This window comes from Mesoplodon densirostris, chromosome 6 (assembly GCF_025265405.1).
Source record: "Mesoplodon densirostris isolate mMesDen1 chromosome 6, mMesDen1 primary haplotype, whole genome shotgun sequence".
NCBI lineage: Eukaryota > Metazoa > Chordata > Mammalia > Artiodactyla > Ziphiidae > Mesoplodon > Mesoplodon densirostris.
Genome location: NC_082666.1, coordinates 69,815,489 through 69,831,626, shown reverse-complemented (window position 1 = coordinate 69,831,626; position 16,138 = coordinate 69,815,489). Strand labels below are relative to the sequence as shown.

Genomic DNA, 16,138 nt, shown 5'->3' with positions numbered 1-16,138 from the left:
TGTGACTTCCTATAGAAAAACACTAATGTGTTTTCTTGTGTGTGTGTGTGTGTGTGTGTACTCTGAAGTACATGTCGTTTTGATTTGAGTTGTAATTCTTCTTAAATGAAAGTGTTAGAAATGTGTCATATACAAAAGGCATCTGCAACAAAGCTATCAAGTGACTTGCTGGAAAATACTAGAAGAGGAAAACTTTAAAAATGGTGTCCACTCTGAAAATAAATAATACATTGATATAAGATGTGAAATACATATGGTTAGCCTTCCTCCTCTCTTAATTCCTTTAGCTAATGATAATTAGCATTTAATCTTAATGCTTTTCATGCATATTTCAGAATTATACGAAACTCAGGGAAATACAGCCACAAGTTCACCTTGGAATGTAAATAATCTACTCAAATTTTAACAACAGCTTTATGGAATCTCCTCATTTCCTTTTTCTTTCTTCATTATCTAAATAATATTTGCTTTTATCCTTATATCATCATTTTTCACTTTATTTTTATTTTGAGCTTTAATATTGTTATAAAATTTTAAGTGATTTTCCAATAATGTTTAATAATCAATAATGTTTAACAATTTAGAGTTGTTTTAATTTTAATTTTTAGTAAATTGTTATTAAAACTGTTGTTAACATTTCAATTTCAAATTTGATCTATTCATCGTGAAGATTATCTTTGTATAATGTGATTTTTTAAAAAACCAATCAGTTTTTTCTTCTCTTTTTTCATTAAGTGAAAATAATATTTGTATATATGTTTTTTCCTGTCCATTGGAAACATTGTGTTCTGACTATAGCTTCTTTTGTTAAAAGATTCCAGTGCACTAATTCTCACTCTAAGAGGCCTAAGAATGAGGAGGATGAGGAAGTGTCAGCTTCAGTTGATGGGGCAGCGGGCCCCACTCCTGACCCAGACCCAGATGAGCTCATGGACAGTGAAAAGCCAGAAGAAGCAGTGAAACTAGCAAACACAGAAGTACCTTCAGAGGAAGAGGCCTCTGCTAACAGGATGCAGCTGGATCACAGTTTATCAGATAATATCAGATTTGCAGGTGAGAAACTAGCTGCTTATGTTTCACATATTAGTAGTAGGTGATTGTTGATCTGCCTTAAATCTGGGTTTACTAGGGCAGATATGTTACTTTTCCACGTAGCTTAACCAATAAGCTATCTAAAACTATGCGGTAACTCAATCAAAAGGCCAAGGGAGTGTTATGAAAATCAGAAGCACCACTGCTACAGGTAATGGAATTTTGAGACAAGCAGCCAGCAGTGCCTATTTCGTTTAATAAAAAAGAAGATTCTAAAATGAAAAAAATTTATTTTTAGTGCAACTCAATTTATAATATACAATACATTTTTTGGAAAGCTTCTCTTGAATTCACATGGAATAGAGAAAACCAATTATAGATAATTCTTTGCAGATTCTTAGCTTCGACTTAATTTTAAGAAGAAAATAAAGATTAAGGTTTTACAAAAGAACAGCAAACATCATTCAGTCCTGTGAAATGTGTATATAGTCCCCTGGCTGTTTCTCTGCACCAAAGCCATCATCTGTAAATCTCAACTGCTTTGCTTTTCCCCGCTTTTATAGCATATTTCTCTGAAACTGTTTTAATGCTTTGCCTCTTTAATAGTTGTTGGAGATTTTGTCCTTTTCCTAATCGAGCTTGTTGGTAATTCCTGTCTCTCTCTCATACCCCTCATCTATTGTATCCTTCAATTGTGGGACTCTCCCAAATCCAGCCACCCCCTTGCTTCCTCTTTGTTCAAGGCACGTTATCTCTTGTCTGGACTGTTGCAGAAATTACTTCCTTCCTGTTTTGCCTGTGTCCACTCTAGTCACCCCTACTAGTCAGTTCTCCATATGGCAGTCATAGTGATCCATTTAAAAGACGTGGTTTGGGGCCTCCCTGGTGGCGCAAGTGGTTGAGAGTCCGCCTGCCGATGCAGGGGATACGGGTTCGTGCCCCGGTCTGGGAGGATCCCATATGCCGCGGAGCGGCTGGGCCCTTGAGCCATGGCCGCTGAGCCTGCGCGTCCGGAGCCTGCGCGTCCGGAGCCTGTGCTCCGCAACGGGGGAGGCCACAACAGTGAGAGGCCCGCATACCGCAAAAAAAAAAAAAAAAAAAAAAAAAAAAAAAAAAAAAAAAGACGTGGTTTGTTTTGTCCCTACCATCTTATTGCTCTTAGTGCACTTAGAGTAAAAGAAAAAGTCCTGATCATTGTCCTAGTTAACGGATCCTTGGCTGCTTCTCTATTCTTACTACCTTTTGCTCTTGAAATATCTATGTTAATAGAGTTTAAATCATAGACAGTTTTTTCACTGAGTTTATATTTAATTGGAGAGTTAGACAAATAAATATATAATTCCTATCTAGTGTGCTAAGTGCCACTAGTAGAGATGGCATAGGGTGTTCCTGGAATACCAAGGAAAGACCTGAAATAGACAGGAGGCTGGACTGTCAGGGTTTCTTGGAGTAGGTGATATCTGAATTGACTTGTGATGAACACATGGAAGATAGAAAGTAAGGAAGGTAGGGAAGGGAATAGCAAGCAGTACAGAGAACATTTACGCAGTGCATACAGATATTTCTTTATAGTCTCTCACTGTAGTTTTTTTTTGTTGTTGTTGTTTTTAATCACACCAGGTTAAATTAACTACTTTACAAATTACTGGGTAGTTTAAGCTAAGGGTACCCAGGTTTATTATTTGTGTCACTGCCTGGTCTCTTGCATTTTGACTTCCAGGTTTTGAGACCTGGCAGAGCATTTAATAGAGGACTTGGCTAGGTGCAGCATCCGAGCTACTATGTGATAGGTGAAATGGTGCTTGTGTGTGTATGCATGCACGTGTATGTGTAAGGAAGGGAGGAGGGTGAATAGAGATGGCTGTAGAAGAGAAGTGCATGTGATATTCTTCTCCTTTCATATGCTGTCATTGTATGATGAAGGATTAGTGTAGGAAATAATTTTTATTTGACCTCACAGTTTTACATGTGGGTTTTTTTTTAATATAAATTTATTTTTGGCTGCGTTGGGTCTTCGTTGCTGCGCATGGGTTTTCTCTAGTTGCGGTGAGCGGGGGTTCTCTTTGTTGCGGTGCACGGGCTTCTCATTGCGGTGGCTTCTCTTGTTGTGGAGCACGAGCTCTAGGTGTGCAGGCTTCAGTAGTTGTGGCTTGTGGGCTCTAGAGCGCAGGCACAGTAGTTATGGCGCACAGGCTTAGTTGCTCCATGGCATGTGGGATCTTCCCGGACCAGGGCTCGAACCCATGTCCCCTGCATTGGCAGGCGGATTCTTAACCACTGCGCCACCAGGGAAGTCCCTACCTGTGTTCTTTAGATACATCCTCTGAGCTGGAATGTTTCATCAGTAGCATATATTGAAATTAGATTCTTATTTTTTAGAAAAATCTCAACTTGCTATTGCTTGGGTAATTATTGTTATTGCCTTAGCTTTTGACATTGGTCTGCAGTGGAACCTCTTTTTAAATCCCTTATTTTGTCAGTAAGTATATTATTTTGCCACCTTAACAATTACAAAGGCTGCATGGTGCTTTGGTGATCTTTCCCACTCAGGTCTTTAGTGGAAATTTAGAGGGAAAGTTTGATGGTAGAAATTTAGTTGAGAATAGTTCAGCAGTTCTCAGCAATAACACAGTGTAAGATTTATTAACAGTCTTTTGTTTTACTCCTCAGGAAACGTCTGCCTAAGCACATCTGTGGCAGAGAAAATCAAAACTGAGGCTGACCAAACCTGTGCCACAATTCCGTCTTCAAATCCCAGTGATGCTGACAATTCCATGTCTATTGGCCATGTTATGTCTAAGGAATCAGAGCCACCCAAGCTTCCATGGCCAAAGTCACCTGAGTCGTGTTCCTCTGTGGTGGAGAGTAACAGTGCTTTGACAGAGGGAGAAGAGAGTGATGTGGAGATCCATGGCGTAGGCCTTGAACCTGGGGAAGTCCCAGAGGTCCCCAGTGGAGATAGAAGTGGCTTCAAAGTCCCCAGTGTACGTGGCAGTGTCAATTTTTACCACATTTATTATGTTGTCAAGGCACTTTCTGAAAACAGAATGCTGTGCATCAAAATCTTGCTTTAGGGCAGAAATAACATTTCACATTTATGGGTTTTAATCATATTTCCTTCAGTGACTGGGAGGTAAGCCTTCTGTGAGGTCTGGCTCACATGGTAATAATTCAGAGAACATGGAACTTTTGGCCACATATTGGAGCTTAATTTTCTTACTTTAAAAATTTTTCTAACACTAAACTCTTTATTTTGAGATCATTGTAGATTTATATGCAGTGGTAAGAAATAGTATAACAAGGTCTTATGTATCCATTTTCCCCCAATAGTATCTTCTTGGAAAACTATAGTAGAATATCACAGTGATATTGACATTGATCCAGTCAAGATAAGAGTGGTTCTGTCACCTCCAATAGTAGCCAGGCTGGAAATAACTTCAGCTGCAGGGCTCTGGCCTCCTTCTGCCAATGCTTAATACCTCTGGGTTGCAGGCTTCCCACGGCCTCTATTTTAAGATTAGGGCTCATCTGGTCATGCTTTTCCCTGACTCTTTCCTCATGGACTCTGAATCTAGGGCCAGGCTGACCCTTCTGGTCCTGCCCACCGCGGGAACCAGGCCTTCGCCTCTTGGAAAACTCAAGATCCCTTTTGATTTCCAGCCTCCCCATTGTAACCCTTTGCATAGGGCCTCCCTGTTTCTCATATGTTCTTGTACGATGTTAATATCATATGCTTTCAGTGTAAACTTTCACTGTAACTTGAAGATTGTGAGTGTATCAGCCAAGCTACGATTGCGTGTAGTGATTGTCATAATTTGGTAACCTCTTTTGACCTGCACAACTTGATAAAGGAGTTCAAGTGGATGAGTAAGGGAAGCCTCAAATGTTTGAGCTGATAAGTTGTGCTGGCCACTGAACAGACTCGCTTCTGGATTGCTCCTGGTCATTTCAACTCATCACAGGCCTTTTGTAGCTTTAGTAGCAAGGGAGAGTAAATAAAGACATCAACTTGGAATACTCTGTTTATAAGTAGTTTTATTTTATTTTTTTTATTTTTTATTTTTTTGGTATGCGGGCCTCTCACTGTTGTGGCCTCCCCCGTTGCGGAGCACAGGCTCCGGACGCGCAGGCTCCGGACGCGCAGGCTCAGCGGCCATGGCTCAAGGGCCCAGCCGCTCCGCGGCATATGGGATCCTCCCAGACCGGGGCACGAACCCGTATCCCCTGCATCGGCAGGCGGACTCTCAACCACTTGCGCCACCAGGGAGGCCCTATAAGTAGTTTTAAAATGTCCAATAAAATATAGATGATTTCCTAATTTCACCCAATAACTTTTATCATTTTTATGCATGATTGTCCTACTGAACTATAAAATATTTCTCAGAAGTATCTGAGAAATAGAAAAATATGATCTAATTTATTTGAAAAGTTTGCTGAGAAATTTGAAAATAGTATTCACATACCAGTAAATAAAATTTACAACTTAATTTCACATAGCGATTGTAGCTGGATAGATATTGGGATTCTGGAATGGTGAATAAGTCAAATGCCTGTTTATATTTGGTCAGCTTCTTTAAACTAGAATGGAATGGAAAGTAACTTTTCTGTTTCCTTGCTTTCAATGGAGGCAATTGGATTCTCAGTGCTGTTAACCTTCATCTTTATCATTTCTCTGAACAAAGCCTGACTGCCTAGGAAAGCGAGTGCTGCTGTTGAAGGCTGAGGGACTTGGTTTGCTCTCATCAGAAACGGCTGTGTGGTATTCTTTTCTCATACCATGGTGTCAGACAGTCCTTCTAAGTAATACAGACCCATTTCATTTTCGTGTAGTGTGACCAGTGTTTCTTAGTATTAAGCATAATGCTATGTGTATGCTGGTAGCAGTCAGCTTTAGTCAACTTTCTCAAGAAACATTGAGTTATTTTTTAAACAGTGTCTGTCTATCTGTCTATCTGTAACTGGACTCCATGCTTTTCCTGGAATAAATCAAGTGTGTTCACACCTTACCTGCTATTCCTGCTGTCCAAAATACTCCTCCCCTAGAGAGCTAAATGTACTGCTCCCTCATTACACTCGAGGCTCCACTCAAATGTCTTCTTGTCAGAAAGGGCTTCTCTGATGACCCTATATAAAATAGCCTTCTCCCCATCTCTTTCCATTCTTTGTCATGCTTTATTGTTTTTATTGCATATTTGCTTAATAGTACTTCATAAATATTTACTTTCTACTTGTTTATTGTCTGTGCTCCCCACCCTCGCACCCCCAATCTATATTGTACTCTTTGGAAGCAGGGACCTTCTGTAGCTCACTCGTAGAACAGTGTGGCATGTAGTAAGGGTTTAATAAATATTTGTTATTGTTGACTAAGTTATAATTCCTCACATTAATTTTTAGCTGTTATAAACTACAGGTAAATCTCATTCTGTATTATACTTTGTGAACCCAGCTTTTTTTTTTTTTTTTTTTTTTTTGCGGTACGCGGGCCTCTCACTGTTGTGGCCTCTCCCGCTGCGGAGCACAGGCTCCGGACGCGCAGGCTCAGCGACCATGGCTCACGGGCCCAGCCGCTCCGTGGCATGTGGGATCCTCCCGGACCGGGGCACAAACCTGTGTCCCCTGCATCGACAGGCGGACTCCCAACCACTGCACCACCAGGGAAGCCCTGATCCCAGCTTTGATTAGAATGTTCTCACACATTGTCTCATAATTCTGTTTTGGTGTCAGATGTCAGCATAGTTTCTCTCCTTCTGGGCCCTGCTTCTTCAGCTTACTGGGAAATTCCTGAGACTCCTTTCTTTTGCAGTCAAATGTTGATGCAGACCCACTAGTTTCGAACTTTCTCTAACCACACCCCTACCTTTTTTGGGGGGTTGCTGCATGGGCAAGAAGGCTTGTAAGTAGTTTCTGCCTGGAAGATGTCAGGATGCACATGACTTTTTCCTTTACCTTTGAAAGGAAAATGTAGTCTGGGCAGCTCAGGACAAGAGATTTTACATAAAATTTAAGTGGTTTCAAGATGACAGTAATGTGCCATATTAAACAACAGCAACAACTTTTGATTTCCTGTTTGATCCTCAGAGAAGTGGCGATTCATTTTTGAATGGAAGGAAGAGTACAGGCTCACCTTGGCAGTATTTCCTCCTGTGTGAGGATAGAAAGCAAAATAACCTGCCACATAGTCACACATGACCAAATGCCATGGTCCTATTTTGTTATGAATATATAATCCTAAATTTAAATTAGTTTTAAAGAACTTTTGAAAACTAGCTAACTGCTGAGTTTATTGTAGGTTTGAGAAGCGTACCCTGCACTACAGATAGTGTTTTTGTTTTTTTAAAAAAATATTTATGTATTTATTTCGGCTGTACCTGTCTTAGTTGCAGCATGCAGGATCCTCATTGAGGCATGAAGACTCCTTAGTTGCAGCATGCGGGATCCAGTTCCCCAACCAGGGATTGAACCTGGGCCCCCTGCACTGGGAATGCGCAGTCTTACCCACTGCACAACCAGGGAAGTCCCCAGATAGTGTTTTCGGTTTTGTTTTTTTAAAATTTGTATTTATTTTTTGGCTGTGTTGGGTCTTCATTGCTGCACGCGGGCTTTCTCTCATTGCTGCGTTGTGGCGAGTGAGGGCTACTCTTCGTTGTGGTGCATGGGCTTCTCACTGCTGTGGCTTCTCTTGCTGCGGAGCACAGGCTCTAGGCATGTGGGCTTCAGTAGTTGCAGCATGCGGGCTCAGTAGTTGCGGCTCACGGGCTTAGTTGCTCCGTGGCATGTGGGATCTTCCTGGACCAGGACGCGAACCCGTGTCCCCTGCATTGGCAGGCCGATTCTTACCCACTGTGCCACCAGGGAAGTCCCTCCAGATAGTATTTTAATATGAAGTGGAAGAATAGTTAATTGACTTCCCTGTCAGTAAAATTATTAATAGAATGGATTCCTATTTCTTTTGACTTGTAGGTTTAAATTTCTTTTAACGAAGTGTTAATTCCTCAGCAGGTGAATAAGTATAAGAGTTCTTCATAATTAACTTGTTGTAAATCATCATAACCATAGTTTTTTGTTTTAAAACAAGTCTTTAACGGTGGCTGTTTCTCCCCCATTTGTGTTCTGTAACCAGATAATAGAAGGAGAAACCAAAACTGCTAAAAGTTGGCGCCATCCACTTAGTAAGCCTCCAGCAAGATCCCCAATGACTCTGGTGAAGCAGCAGGCAACGAGTGATGAAGGTGAGCTTGTGTTGTTTTCCAGTATTTATTCCGTATAGACTGTATAATACTCAGAATTTATTGTCAGTTTGTTGTAACAAACTTTTCTAAAAAATGGCCTGGTAGAGAAGAAATCTGACCAAGTGGCAAATATATACACCATAAGGAGATCATAAGTAATACATAATTTATTTGGAATTTATATTTTAGGGATAAATACTTGCTTCACATAATCTAGCCATGTTAAAGTCTTCCTTTTTTTATATGATGGGGTAAATTGGTCATTTCTGACATTTGCCTTAAGACCCTCCAGAAGAAGCTGACAATCATTTTTCTCAAGGTATCAAATTACAGAATTAACATGCTTTGTGTTTCTTTGCATTGCCTTTGTTTTTAACTTGAATCCTTTAAATTTATTAACACCATCTGAGTAAGAAACTAGATGCAGTACTTCTATATCCTGTTATACCTGGTGTGTCATGAAACATCCTTTCTCATTAACTAGGTTTTACTGATGTGGCTTGGTGTGAAGTAGTTTTATTTACAACCAGTTACTATTCCTAGATGTAACATTTATCTGTTTGTCTTACCTTGTTGCCCCTTTTACCTCTCTTTTTCCAAAAATGTTTTTTTGTTGTCTTCAATCATACCTCTGACCAGTTTCTTCCTTGCAAGTGTCTCATAGCATCATAAGGGTCTATTTTTTTTCCATCTCTAAAAGGATCAGTTCAAGCAGGTTTTCTGTAAAAAGCCCTTCTTTGAGATGTTCTCCTTTCCTGGTGGAAATTGTTAATCAAGTCCTATGTCTGTGAGGATGCTGTCAAGGGAATAACATGAATCTTGGGCTCAGGCTTCCATTTAGTTTAAATCCAGTTTATCAGAGTACACATCTTTTTTTTTTTTTTTTTTTTTTTTTTTTTTTTTGCTGTACGCGGGCCTCTCACTGCTGTGGCCTCTCCCGTTGCGGAGCACAGGCTCCGGACACACAGGCTCCGCGGCCATGGCTCGCGGGCCCAGCCGCTCCGCGACATGTGGGATCTTCCGGGATCGGGGCACGAACCCGTGTCCCCTGCATCGGCAGGCGGACTCTCAACCACTGCGCCACCAGGGAAGCCCAGAGTACACATCTTTAGCAGATTTTTTTTTAACTTTTATTCACTGTCTTCTTTTATGCCACATGTTTAGTTAGAAAAAAAGATCCTCAGTGTAGGGATCAGATAATGATAGTAGCAGTCTCTGTAATACCAATTCAAGGTAGAATTCTGCCTTGAGTAATAAAAGTAATGAAACATATTTGCCTTTATTTCCATATATCATCATGTTCAGTTTTTCTTTCTCCAACTTTATCATATGCAACACAAACAGTTTTCCTCTTAGTGCCAAGATAAAGGACTGTTCTGTATAAAGTAATTAATACTTAATTTACATTACTTACGGATTTTCATTACCCTTCCCCATCATAGCCTCTAACAGCATAGCTTCTTGGAAGGGAATGGGCTATCCTAACACATAAGGAAAACTGCCTTCTCCTATGTCATTATCTTCCTAGGAAGTATATTTCCATGTGAATCATCATAAATTGGCCCAGAGTTTCTCCATGGAGAGCAGTTCTGATTTCGATCAGTATAGCTTTCCAAATTTCTAAATGGATTGGTTTAACGAAGACATCTCAAAAGTCTGAGGTTAAATATCTTGCTGAAACACTGGTGATTGTAGCTTTTGCAGCAGTCTCACCCTCTATTTTAATATATTAAGTACTGCTGGGGTCCTCTGGGGATTTTTGAGAATTGAGAGGAAAAATCAGAGAATTACAGTGATGGCTAAAGATTTTTACAGGCTTCCAAACAGAGAGTGGATAATATTCCATGTCCTGGAGCAAATTACTTATTTATTGGGCATTGAATGTTTTTACCTCAGCCTTCTCCCTCTGTGTCTTGGACATCTAAAAGTGAATGAAAATCATGATTATTATGATTATAATTATGCCATTATTAGACGTCATTATTAGAAAGTGACAAAGAGTGGGATTAGTGCTCATTGGGAGCACACAACTCCAAATCTGGCGTCTTTTGGGGATTTCCTACCATAACTCCTGGGTTCCTTTTGCACTCCTCTTATAGAGGTAAGTGTGTATGCCAGACAGGAGCATGACTAGATTGGAGCTTCTGAGAAATTGCATCTCTAAACAGCAGTGTCCCTTATTGGTGAATGAGCATTTCTCTGTTCAAGCTGGCATTTGACTCCCTAACAGAAAAGCAGCAGAGGGGAAAGATATTGATCCAGCACCTCTGGGAGCTTATGTGCAGCTGGGAGATAAGAGTCACCTCTAAGCTGCTCTTCTCAAAGGACAGCACAGTGGCTCTTTGATACTCAGATGGCCTGAAACTGTAGAGATCATTCTAATTGGTGGCAGATCCAATAATTACAGGATCAGCAAGGATTTCCTGACTCTTAGCCTGTTCTTTCCTGGAAGAAGATTTTCCATACTTCACAGAAAAACATGATGGTCTACAGTGGTGGAGCAGAGTGGGGAGATACCTAAGAAATGAATTGATGTTTCAGAGTATATAACATTTTTACATAAAAACTAATATCTAATTCATTCTTTTTAGGAGGGTGAAAAACTGTCTCAAATGTATACTACATATTATTATTATTATAAATTTATTTATTTATTTACTTTTGGCCGTGTTGGGTCTTCACTGCTGCACGCGGGTTTTCTCTAGTTGCGGCGAGTAGGGGCTTCTCATTGCAGTGGCTTCTCTTGTTGTGGAGCACGGGCTCTAGAAACACAGACTTCAGTAGTTGTGGCATGTGGGCTCAGTAGTTGTGGCACACGGGCTCAGTTGCTCCACGGCATGTAGGATCTTCCCAGGCCAAGGCTCGAACCTGTGTCCCCTGAATCGGCAGGTGGATTCTTAACCACTGCACCAACAGGGAAGTCCCTGCATATTCATTATTTGTAGTTTAAAAGAAATTACTAATCTGTCTCTGGTTTTCTTTTAACTGAAGTGTTTTTCAGTTCCCTTTTCCCTTACGTCAGGCAGCTGCACAAGGTGATCCTGAAGCATGGATTCATATTCTATATATTTTTCTGTTTTTTAAGCTAATTATACAATGTTGAATTGAAACAGACTTGAAAGAGAAGTGCTTGGGTGGGTCCTTTTAGTTTTGAAACATTCTGGATATGTATCCATTCTCCTCTTGTGATGTGTCACTATAACAGCATGTTCCTGTTCTCCGATTTCAGAGCTTTGTGATTGAGTGTCTATAGGGAAAGGGGTGTGTATGCAGCACGGGTGAGCCAGGGAGCCTCTGAGAATAACATCTTGCCTGGCCTCAGAAGGCCCTGAGTGTGAGAGGATGGACACTGGCCGGGCGGGAAGCTCAGAAATCCGCCATAGTAATTCTTTTTCTTTGGTTGCCGAAGATGTCTGCCCAAAGGCTCTCACATGTTTCCCTTAATATTACAGATCGATTGAGGATAAGTGACTTTAAGGCTGTTCATGATCCAGTACCAGCTTCTCTCTGCAGCTTCATGTCCCTCAACTACCCAATGTGAATCCTCCTTTCCATCCATTCACACAATTGTTTGTATTTTCTCCTGAGTATGTCTGCTGCTTTATGCTTTCGTGCTTTCCCTGTGATGTACCTTTCCACCTTGGAACTCTCACCTACTTCTCACCACTTACCCCTCCTTCCTCTTACTTCTCTACTGTCCTATTCCATCTATACTTAGCTCTAGCATATCACTCGTCATCTTAAGTTGTGCTTCAGTATTTTTCTCTGTGTCTGTCTCCTCGCTCTCACTCCTCGTGTCTCCCCACTCCAAGTCCAAGGTCAGTCTGTGGCTTAACTCACCTGTGGATCCAAAAGTAGGAAGTCCTTGGTGATTAATAACCTTGAAATCAGCCATTAAAAAAGATAATGATTTTTTTTTTTTTTTTTTTTTTTTTGCGGTACGCAGGCCTCTCACTGTTGTGGTCTCTCCTGTTGCGGAGCACAGGCTCCGGGTGCACAGGCTCAGCAGCCATGGCTCACGGGCCCAGCCGCTCCGTGGCATGTGGGATCTTCCCAGACCAGGGCACAAATGCATGTCCCCTGCATCGGCAGGCCGACTCTCAACCACTGCGCCACCAGGGAAGCCCATGAAATACTTTGATATAACGTATGCTGTCATGTTAAAAGGAAAACCAAATTCTTGTCCAGGAAGTATTCTCTCTATATATATGTGTATAGAAGAACATATGGTTTTAATTAGCTGTAGATATAATATGTCACCTAACTCAGTTTTGTATCCTGAATGTGTTGGAATCCTCTTTCTACTGTGCCAAATCCTAGAACCTACTCAAAGTTAATATGAAGCTGACGTGTTGCAGATGTGGCCAGTGCTTTGGAGACCTGAGGGCCCCCAGAGTAACGATTGGGATAGTTGCTTAGCTAGCACCTGGGTGTGTATGTAAGGGTGTGTGTGTGCGTGCGCATGTGCATGCGTATGTGTATTTCCTTCCCAGTTTGAAGGCATTCTTATTCAAAAATTTTTTACTAATGTATGCTTTTTCTGAGTAGTTTTCATTGGCAGCAGTTTGTGCTGACACAAACTCAGGACTTTTCCTGAACTGACATTAGGCTAATAGACATTGTACATTGACATCCATATTCTGAACATGCATTTTATCTATCCCCCTGCCTTGCCCTTTATGGTTCATTGTTTGGTCTTTAACTTCTCCTGCACACATATGTGCGTTTTTTAAAATTGAAGTATAGTTGATTTACAATGTTTCAGGTGTCATGTATGTGTTTGTTTCCCTCCTAAAATTTTTTTTTTACTACATTTGTTTCCGGTATAAATTTTCCAACTTTTCCTACTGTTGACTTACAGTATCTTCACTGCTTTTGTACTTACTGTGCACATAACCCCCTTGGTGAAGTGATAAGGTTAATGTTGTTTCTAAAGCAACTGTAAAGGAGAATCCCTGCAAACACACAGGAGACCTCATGAACGTGGCAGTGGCTGACGCAGTGATACTCTACTCAGTGATTCCCGTGTTTGTTGGTGTTAATTTGAGTTGACATACTAATGCTGTCTGTGGAGTTTTGCTGGAGACTTAGAAAGTTAAGTTGAAAGTTTATAAGAAAATATACAAGATCGTTATCAGGTGATTTTAGTTCTCTTTTCTTTGCTGATGACTTTTCAAACTTTTTGTAATAAATACCTTTCTCTTATATTTGGGCAAAAAAATATTTTAAAGAGACAAGAGAGTATGGATGTGATGTACTGGATTACCAGATAATCCTCCAGTTACAAAAGAATCAGAAAAATAATTGATAAATAAAACAATCAACCTTTATACATGCATGGAGAGGCAAAAGTAACATAAAGGGTCTTATTTCTCCATGTCTGTGATCATGGTCAGCCAGCTGCAGTGCTCCATTAGCTGCATGACCCTCCATGCTTTGGCTTTGTGCTTACCAAGTGAAGATTGTAGCAGCATCTGCCACATGGAGCTCTTAGGAGGGTTAAAAGACTATGTGTAAGGCACTCAGAACAGTGTCTGGCACATAATGAATGTTTTTTGTCTGTGTTGTGACATGAGGAGGAGCAGGAAGAGGGTGATAGCTGAGCTCTCGAGAAATGAGGGAAATCCAGAGGGGATTCACGGTGAGATGACATTCAGGTGGGTAGGAGAGAGTGAATGCCATGCCGTTTGGAGGAAATATGCTGGGACTAGAGTGGAGGCTGGGAAATCAGAACTAAGGCCTCATAGGATCCCCCAGACTCATAAAGCGGGACTCTTGAAAGCCTAAGCCCTTAGTTAAGGGTGTGCTAGGGAAAAACTGAAGACCAAAATGGACCATAGGCCCAGGCAGAGGCCAAGAGGTCCCGCTGCTGGGTCTCGGCTTGGGTGGGGAAAGAGGATAGGATAAGAGAAAGTCACCCTAACAATTCTTAACCATAGGGCTGCAGTCACATTTATGCCTCTTATTCCAATCAGAAATTTAAAGTACAGGTGCCTCCAGGGCATCTAGCAGAAGCAATTGCAAAATCTTTTGAACCCACCTGAATAGGAGTTTAGTTGACTAAAAGACAGTAGACGCTGACTGAAGTCCTGGCCTTTGTCCCTTACCAGTTTTTCGACTTCTGGCAAGTCTTCTCTCTGGCCTCAGTTTCCTTTTGTGTAAAATGTGAGCCTTCGTTTTGAGTAATTAGGGCTCCTAACCTACAGGTTCATGAATGGATTTTGACATTTCAAATACCCTGAAATAATGTGGTGATATGTTGAGCTCATCACCCTGGGACCAAATTTTTATTTGTAACTCTTCAACTATAATTTTATACGGAAAGATTGAAAGACGTCATTACCCATCTGTACTGTGTTTACCCAAGTGCAGAGGTGACGCCACCTACACGTTTGAATATTGACAAGATTCAGATTAAAGCGCTGGTTATGGCTCTGATTTTCTTTAATCTGAACTGTCTGGATAACTTTCTAAATCATCAGTTCAGCAAGTGCAGTACTGTAATGAGCTGTTAAGGATCTCTTTGAAATTAAAGACAGCTTAGATCCTGATCCTATCTCTGTAATGTCTGCATGCCTTGAGGGTTACATTAAAAGTGTATTTCAGGCAGTGTTACAGCAATTTATTTTTTGGACAGTCTGTCTATATTAATATTATAATTCATTTAGTAATAGATTAAATATTTAAATATAGAGATGGAAGAGGTGGAAATTGCTACATTAATTAGAGATTATTCTTGGAGTTTGGCCATTATGTAACCTATTTAAGCTACATTTTCAGTTATTTTGAAGAATAAAATGTGTACATTTAAGCAAGGAAAATCTCAGGAACTCACATCTGACAAAATCTGATTAATTCCTCAATGTTTTTCTCTGTTTCACACTCATTTTGTGAAAACATTCGTGTTTATAATGCAATTGAATGATAAATTGGTGCTAAACATGTTTTCCCAAGACTGATTTCACTTTATTAGAGATTTTTGTTTTCTTCTGGGATTGCCTGATATTTCCTGGGTATTTTCTGAACTTTACCCTGTGTCATTTGGTAACTGTTAGTTCTGTTGGTGCAAAAGCTGGCTTTTGGGCACTTTGTAATCATCCCTCAAATAAAAGGACATTACTTTGAATTGGCTGTTTCACTTTATCTTTGGCAGACAGATGTTTTGGAGAATTAATGCCCTCCTGCCCCTGGCATGCTTTAACTCCCTCCTTTCTAAGAGCATAGGTATAGGTTTGCCAATCTTCATTTTGTAAAAAAAAATTTATTTCAAAGATTTAAGTGGATATATTGACCAAATATAATAGTGATGTCTTTTATTGATTCAAACTTTAAAAATGTTATTCTAAGTATTAGATTAAATTAAAAATTTGTTTTAATACCAAAAACATTTTTGCCAGATGGTAATGGGCACGTGACTCTGTTTTTGGTTAGCAACCTGAGACCTGCCTTCTAGTCTCTCCTTGGCTGTTAATGGCTGTATGGCCTTGGAAGACTAAGTCATGTAACCTTCTAAGGCTTATCATATGTATGATGAAATTGTTGGATTAGTGATCCCAAAGTTTCATTCAAACTCTAAAGGTCTTTTAATTCTATCAAAATATAACAGGAAGAAGCTATCACTTTTTTTTTTTTTTTTTTTTTTTTTTTGTGGTACGTGGGCCTCTCACTGTTGTGGCCTCTCCCGTTGCGGAGCACAGATTCCGGACGCGCAGGCTCAGCGGCCATGGCTCACGGGCCCAGCCGCTCCGTGGCATGTGGGATCCTCTGGGACCGGGGCACAAACCCGTGTCCCCTGCATCGGCAGGCGGACTCTCAACCACTGCGCCACCAGGGAAGCCCTATCACAACATTTTAAATCAACTATACTACCCCCCTCC

The 16,138-nt window shown here is 40.6% G+C and overlaps 1 protein-coding gene across 4 annotated transcripts in view; it reads left to right on the top strand.

The window, feature by feature from the left end:
• The window catches only part of KDM4C (lysine demethylase 4C), a 397,059-nt gene that overhangs the window by 205,617 nt on the left and 175,304 nt on the right, over positions 1-16,138 (top strand). For all 4 annotated transcript variants that reach the window (XM_060102149.1, XM_060102151.1, XM_060102148.1 and 1 more), the window contains exons 10-12: positions 815-1,053; positions 3,703-4,016; positions 8,153-8,261. In XM_060102149.1, coding sequence (XP_059958132.1) covers positions 815-1,053; positions 3,703-4,016; positions 8,153-8,261 — 662 coding nt within the window. The remainder of the gene's footprint in view (positions 1-814; positions 1,054-3,702; positions 4,017-8,152; positions 8,262-16,138) is intronic.